This window comes from Barbatula barbatula (assembly GCF_947034865.1).
Source record: "Barbatula barbatula genome assembly, chromosome: 1".
NCBI lineage: Eukaryota > Metazoa > Chordata > Actinopteri > Cypriniformes > Nemacheilidae > Barbatula > Barbatula barbatula.
In genome coordinates, this window is record NC_136766.1 from 10,563,690 (window position 1) to 10,571,502 (window position 7,813).

A 7,813-nucleotide genomic window follows, 5' to 3' on the forward strand; every position below is an offset into this window, starting at 1 on the left:
TAGCATGCTACAGTACATTATGAAAAAAAGTGTGTCGCTCACGTTGGCCCCATGGCTCGGTTTTGTAGACCTTCCCTCTTCTACTCCCCACTCTTGTCTTCCCTGCTCTGCCTCTTCTTCCTCAGAGCCCCTGGAGGAGCATCAGGTAGCCCAGCTGCTGAGGCGCTTTTCCAACGACCCCAATATTGGCCACCCGTTGTCTTTGGACAGTGCTTTTGCCCACCACCTCCATCAGTGCTCCTATCATCTCCGTCTCTTCCGCAACTGGTTAATCTCCGGCCAGGACCCGCTAGAGTACCTCTACGGTCAGCCCTGCGGAGGTCCCTCCATGCCCTGCTGTGCCGTGACTGCAGTAATGGCTTCGCTATAGCTGTTTGAAGCATGCTTGTGTTATTGGGAAAAGAAGCTTGCATTGACTTGGCACTTGTATGTTTTTTAACTTTAACTTTAGGAAGAGTGTAGCTTGAGGGCTGTTGATTAATTAGAGAATCAAGTAATCATGTGTTTTGGGGCAGTAATGCAGAAAGTAAATGAGTCAGTTTTCTTTTTCAAAAGGTCATGGAGTTGGGTGTACTGCATTCAGCTTCTTTTTTAAAGGGATAGTTCACACCAAAATAAAAATTCTGACATCATTTATTCACCCTGGTAGAGTTTAAAATCTGTGTCACTCTTTCTTGTGTGGAACACAAAAGAAGACATTTTGAGGAAATGTGTCAGTGGATTTGTGTCCATAAAATGTAAGTCAATAGGGGTTCAGTGTTCTTCAGTTATCAACATTCTTCAAAATACCGTTTGTGGTGTTCTGCAGAAGAATGAAAGTCATATAGGTTTGGAATGACACAAAGCTGAATTAATGATGGAAGGATTTTTGTTTTTGGGTGAACTGTCCCTTTAATGAAGGTGAACCAAATAATATGCAGTAGTTAGTGGTAGTGAAGCACTAGCTTAGCTGTTGATGAAAAATAGATTCCATAATAATAAAACTGCAGCTGGCTTTTAATTAATAGTGTATGTAAGTGTAATAAAAGGCATTGTTGTGTCTAAATAAAGATATCTGTGCTGGCTTTTTGCAATTTAGACCAGCTATTGGAAAGAATAGAACTGAATGTTTTACTTTAAAGTAGGAAAATTGTCACAATATCAGTTTAGGATTATTTTGGCTGAAAGATTTCATGTCAGAAATGTGATATCTGTCGATTCAAATCTATTGTTGAAAAGTAAATAATCAGTCAAATTCATGTTTCATTTTAATTTAGTGTGCAACCTTTGTGGCTCTTAAGGAAATGGGGTGGAAAACTACTACCACTACATTCGGTCAACCAGACACTGGCTATTTACGATTTTATCATATGTGTAGTATGATAATTACGGTTATTAATATCACTGTTATTATCAGTACTGGTATACTGTAGCGCTCCTAGTGTTAACTCATTTGAATAAATTAACCATGATTAATTGCATCGGTTTATTTGCAAAAGTTAACATTATGGCAGCCACAGTTTTATTTAATTAAAAGTCATTGGTATGGTGAGCACTGAGTACAGTCATGGTTGAATTAGCATGTAGTGTGTATTGCTATGTGATGGGGTGTGTGGTGTGGCAAATGCATGCCAGTGGCATCAGCTTACAGCTCTGTGAACTATTAAACAGTGACTGACATGCATGGTTGTGGCAGATGGTTTGCATGCCACAGGCCTTGAGAGATCTCTGTTCCAAATGTAACTTTGAGAAATTGCCCCAAAATGAGGAATATCATATATGGGGAGGCAGTGTAAGTTTAGTTTAATGCGTCTTTTTTTAGTTCAGACAGTATGATTTGTCATAATTCATGTATATGTATGTTCCTCTGTTATTGTTCCTCTAGAATCCATAGTTGTTTTCATCAGTAATACATACAAATGTTTCGCCATGAATTGCCATTTAGGACATATATAGGATAAAATTAATGCCCTGTTTACATAATGATTTATACAGTATATGCTGTTCTCGAATTCATTGTGTTCGTTATTGAATGCCTCCTAATTTGTGTGCTTTATTCCTTTTAAGTTAGTTTTTTCAACTAAATGACGCACATTGAAACTCTAACAACTTATTAACATTGTTCTCTTTCATCATCTCGTGTTTGAGATCCACCTATGGGAAGGGGATCCATACCTGTCCTCTGCAGAAGCATTAAAGTGCACGAAGTCTGGCTAGACAGACAGAAGCACGCAGTCAATGCCAGGTAAGGCCCCACCCCCTTACCTGAGAGCATATAAGGTCTGCCTGCGCTGATGTTCTCCATTTGACATTTGCTTCTCGTGATCTCTGCACGGACACAGTTCGGTTGGATATTCTTCAGGAGGAAATATCATCTGATCAGCTGTGTTGGCATCCTCAGCCGCCCAGGCTCGTGTAATTTTCTCACTTGCTCCCCTTTCCACTGCTGCCCGCCACAGATTTTTCAGAGTTTCTCGCAAATATGTTGCGCTCTAAATCTGCTGCTACTCCTGGGAAAAGCTTATAACAGGCCTGCCTAGCCGCGTGTGGGGCTCTAATCGCCACTAAGGACTGAAACATACAGAAGAGGCTTTGCAGAACACTAAGCATTGCAGCCATTGCCTTGTGCTGCCTAAAAAGCTCCTGCGTTCCCCAAAGAGGATGAGGAGGCAATCCCTCTCTCTGGTGTTCCCCAGGCTAACCCCACCGCGGTCTTACCCCAGTCCATTCTCCTGGATGTGTGTGAACAAGCGGCCACTCATCTCAACATTGAGTGGCCGGCTCCAAACAGCGCCACCCAACAGGCGTGGCGTACAATGGAAAAGTGCCTGAGGAAACAGCTCCTCCCTGTCCTTCCAGCGTTCACAAAGCACGGGTCTTGAGATGAAAGATATGGCGAGACTCGTCATGGGTCATTCCCCCGCTGTCGAGCCGCCGATCGGCAGGCATCTTAACTGTTCTCTTATATTTCGTCCCTTCTGGACAAAGGATCCCCCTTGGCAGCCTCGGTAGAAGGCGATCCTTACGTTCAACAAACTTGTCCTCCGTAATGCTAATCAAGCTGTCCGAGCTTGCGGGTGCTCCATGGCGCTTTCTGTGGTGGGGGAGTGCACGCTTTGGCTGAAACAGTCGTGACTCAGTGAGCACGTAAACAGTGAGAAGCAGCACATTGCGGGAGCACCGATGGAGCCTGGCCAGGCTCTCTTCGGTCCTGCCGTGGCTTTGATGCAGCAAAGGTGCAACGACAAAAGGAAAGAAGACTAGGCTTTCAAATTGTGCCTTCCCAGAAAACCACCTCCGTGCCAGTTGCCCACTGCATGATTGTGGCTCCTGATTGGGTAATGCGAACATTTATGCAGGGTTAAAACCCCCGCTTTTAAACGGCATTGTCTCTTCACAGATGGAGGTGAGTTCCGTGCACATTCTTAAAGAGGAAATCTCTTCTCTCTTATTGAAGGTAGCAATTTAGGTGGGTTTTATTATCATTATTTCCTGGTCCCAAAGAAGAACTGTTCTCTCTGCCCCATCTTGGACCTCAGTGTTGAACAAACATTTGTGGAAATACAATTTCAGAATGTTTTCCCACGGCACTTTGGCCTGCGCCATAAAACATAACGACTGGTTCATATCGGTCGATCTAAATTATGCTTTTTTTTCCCACATAAGCATTTATCGGCCACACAGGAAGTTTCTTGGTTTCGACTATCTAGACATACTGTATGTTATGAATTCACAGTCCTTCCTTTGGCTCACAAGCTTTTGGTGTGGATTGGGCGTCTTTATCACTGTTGTTATGCGCGACCCATGTTCCAGGATTTCTGAACTTCTATCGAGGGGGAACCCACTCTATGGAGATTGGCGTCTATACCCTCAGATAGTGGGAATGATATGGATGAGATTCGGACAATCATCTATAGATCTATTCGCCTTGCATAAAAACATTATCCTATGTTCTTCTGGCTAAAGGACTTGGACGCGCCCCTCTGGGGTAGACGCACTGGCCCACCCATGGCAAAAAGTGCTGCTGTATGCCTTTCCTCCTCTGTGCCTGATCATTCCCATACTTGACAGAATGAGAGAGAAGGGCCTGTCTCTCCTTCTAATAGCTCCCGGATTGCCCAAACCACTGGCAGAGCTGAACCCTCTGTTATATGCCCAAATGTGGTGCCTCCCCCTTTGCACAGACTTATTGTCTCAGGCAAACCATCCTGGCTGGGTGGTATACATGTGTTGCTGGGTTAATTATATTTGTGTGACTCATTCATTTTCCTGTCCTGCATGTGCACGGGAGCTACTGTATGTGTGTGCAACAGGGTTGCCAGGAGCATGATTTTGGTACGTGTCGAGCACCAGCCCCTTAGGGGTCACCGTCTTTTTATGGCTTACAGAACCTCACTGTGAGTGCATTGGGCAGTCGGGGAGCTGTCCATGTCTCTCCAATAGGTGGATCTCAAACACGAGATGATGAAAGAGAACAATAGGTTACTCTGGTAACCCCAGTTCTCTGAAACATTGAGTGGAGAGATCCACCAGCTTCCCCCCACTTGCTGCATGAGAAGCGAATATACTTACTGGAGAACAGCAGCGCAGGCAGACCTTACATGCTCTCAGGTAAGCTGGTGGGGCCTTACCTGGCATTGGCTGCGTGCCTCTGTCTGTCTAGCCAGACTTTGTGCAATTGGATGCTTCTGCAGAGGTCAGGTACGGATGCCCTCCCCATAGGTGGGCATAAGGTGGATCTCTCAACTCAATGTTTGAGACAACCGGGGTTACGAGAGTAACCTTTTGTTTTGCTGAACGAATGGAACCATAGTGAGCAGTTGTGTGTATGGATGTGGCAACATTGAGTTTGTCTTGATTTTTTAATGTGATTTATATCACAGTGGTTTTCTGTTGTAATGATTGAGTGCCATTGAATGAATGGTAAAAAGTTTTTTTTTATGTATGCGCGTGTGTCTTGTATCACTAATGAGGCTGTGGCCGTATGTGAAATGGCTATTCACTTTGTTTTCCGGTTATAGACCGGTTATAGTTGTGTGTCAGAACATGTGGGATTGGCCATTCTAGATGAGCACTGATGTCAGGACTGTCTCTCATCACTTCTCTCATCTACAGGTTTTGAAGGCTGCTCCATGGTGCCCTCCATCTACCCTCTTGAGACCCTCCACAACTCCCTGTCGCTGAAACAGGTGAATGAGTTCCTGACAGCCATGTGTGAGAATGCAGAGGATTCGCATACTAGGACAACCAGAGGTGATGCCTTCGGCACCATAATCATCCACCATCCAGTCACATTAAAATCTGAGTTCATGATGAAAGAACTTACATTTTTAGGATTGGTTATAAATAGAGGGACATCGCATCCGCAGCCATGCAAGTTACAATCTTTTGCAATGCTTTCAGTTCATGTATACTGTTTGTGCTCATCTCCAAATTTACAGCTCTCTCAGCCATGTTTGATTCCCAAAGCCAACCTTCAGTGGATTCGTACATTCCTCAGAGAGTGCTGACTTCATCTGTTTCACTGCGCCAGCGCTCTGATAGGCCACCCTGGTGTAAGCACTGCTGCATCTTCATTTGCTTTCTTTGTACCATGTGATACAAGTTTCACAAACTGCTCATGTACCCTGATGTGTGTGTGTATTTCTCCATACAGACAGCAGTGGTCCTTCGAGTACAGTGTCTAGTGCCGGTCCCTCGTCTCCCACCACGGCCGACACCTCCCCACGCTTCAGCTTTAGTGAGAAAGTCACCCTCACCCCTCAGAGCAGTGAGGAGATGCAGCCGGCCCTGCACAACACCCACCAATGCGTGTCCTCTATATCTGCACACAGCCTCCATTTTGAGGAAACAAACCCCTCAGTACCATCTCCACTCCTGGAGAGACCTAGCGAGATAACAGTGGACAGAAAAGACTCTGCTGGCCAGTGTCTAACAGAGAACCCATGTTGTGGTGAAGCCGAGGAAGCCCCCGAAGAGTCCAGTCCCCCCTGTTCACAGCTGGCAGATAGCCCACCGATGGAGTTTTTCTGCGGGCTGCCCGGATCCCTACCCATGCTCCCTGAGCTCAGAGAGAGCAGTTCTGAAGCTGGCTCCAGTGCCCAAACTCCAGTCACTCCTGAAGAGCCAGATGAGTTCTTTGATACCCAGGAAACAGTTGAGGTGTGGAGGGTGAGTCCAGTGTCAATGCCTCACCCCGGCACTGCTCTTGAAGTGGGAGCTCCCCATGTGCCTGAGCCTTGAAGGACACAAGGAAACACTTATATTGACCTAGCATGCTGTCGCTGTAGTGCATTGGAGACCTTTATTATCTCTCATATTAATCCTGTCAAAGGACAAAGTGGGGTTTGCGTACATAAAGAAAGTTGTGGAAATGTAAGCCTTGCTTGTATACAATCTGTCACCTGTTACCTGACTTATAACATTACTGTGTGTGATACTGTAGTGGTCATTCAGAGATGTCTTCTGTGTAACCGTTCACCTTTTCTTACTGTTGCAGTTGGCAATAGTGAAATGGCCAGTGATCCAACATAAGCTGGTAGATGCACTGAAGATCCACATTCAAGTTATTATGTTGACATATTATCTTCCTTATTACTGTTTCCATTTTTCATCATTGGCTAGTCTGAAAGAAATTTTTCTAAGGGACTTAATGTTTGATACAAGCTTATATTTAGGGAAGGACTTTGACTGCAAAAGGCAAGATAAACTCTTGAATAATTTATACAGCTAGTTGTATATTAAATAAACGCTAACAGTTTTATTACTATTTGCCAAAGCCTGCTACACCACTGTTGTAATTTATTAACCCATAATTAAATGTATGTATAATATACTACATATGTATGTATTTTTAAATTAAATGTATGTGGTATATATATTTATGGACTAATAAGCAGCTTGTTTAACAGTGAGACGGCAAATGAATAAAGTCTCATTTTTTATATTTTATTTTTATTTTTGTACAGTACTGTCACGGTTTTCGAAAATTTGACTTTATTTTATCAAACATTTCTCTTCTGCTTTGTAGCATTCACCTCTAACAGTGGCGTACTATTTTGTATCGTGATCGTCCCTGTTTGAGCAAATGAAGAGCGCAGTATACTGACATTGTTTATTTTTCTCCTCTTGTATTCAGAGCACATTTAATAAGGATAAATTATTTTTTATTTCATAATGGTCAGAGAAATATGCTACTTTAATAAGCATACACTGTACTGTTTACTCTGTTAATATAGATACATTTGTTTGAGAAAAGTCCGATCATTATTTCTTTGATGGTGGACATTGTAGAAGCTGTGGCTAAAGGTTTCAGAGTCAGATAGAAGTTCAGCTTCTGAATATTTTCATTGTTATCCTACATTTCAACTGTAAGACCTCTGGAGTCTAGAGAAGAACATTTCATTTCCAATCTCCAGCAGAGTGTGTGAATAATTCTACTTTACTTTGAGTACAGTGAAGTACACTGAACTGACTAAGATCTTTTTCTGTAATGTTTCATTTGTCACATTATTTTACTGACATAAAGCGTATGCCTTGGATCGATTCAGCAACTCAGATATGTTGTGCTGTTTGGTGCTCTGTATGCAGTCTGTGCAGTCGTAATTAATGGCACTTTTATTTACAGTGTTGACAATAAAAGTGACTTTGTCTAGAAAACAATGTTTCACTTTTTTGTACTCCCTTGATTTTTATCAAATATGTTTCTTGACCTCACAAAAAGTTTTTTTCAATAACATCTTTCTTATAATTGTGTACTTATATATGCATCAATAGCTCTTATTGGTATTTATCCTCACATTCTGGTTTAAAATTGTAAAGGGTTGGCATGACA

General features: G+C 43.0%; 1 protein-coding gene across 5 annotated transcripts in view; it reads left to right on the plus strand.

Annotated features, from left to right (window-relative positions):
- ppip5k1a (diphosphoinositol pentakisphosphate kinase 1a) overlaps nucleotides 1-7,634 on the plus strand; it is a 28,566-nt gene extending 20,932 nt beyond the window's left edge. For 2 of the 5 annotated variants that reach the window (XM_079455814.1, XM_079455815.1), the window contains 4 exons: nucleotides 126-305; nucleotides 5,095-5,232; nucleotides 5,421-5,534; nucleotides 5,636-7,634. In XM_079455814.1, coding sequence (XP_079311940.1) covers nucleotides 126-305; nucleotides 5,095-5,232; nucleotides 5,421-5,534; nucleotides 5,636-6,222 — 1,019 coding nt within the window. In that variant the 3' untranslated portion in view covers nucleotides 6,223-7,634. The remainder of the gene's footprint in view (nucleotides 1-125; nucleotides 306-5,094; nucleotides 5,233-5,420; nucleotides 5,535-5,635) is intronic. The other 3 variants (XM_079455816.1, XM_079455817.1, XR_013786624.1) reach the window with 2 other exon arrangements.
- The last annotated feature ends 179 nt before the right edge of the window (nucleotides 7,635-7,813 follow it).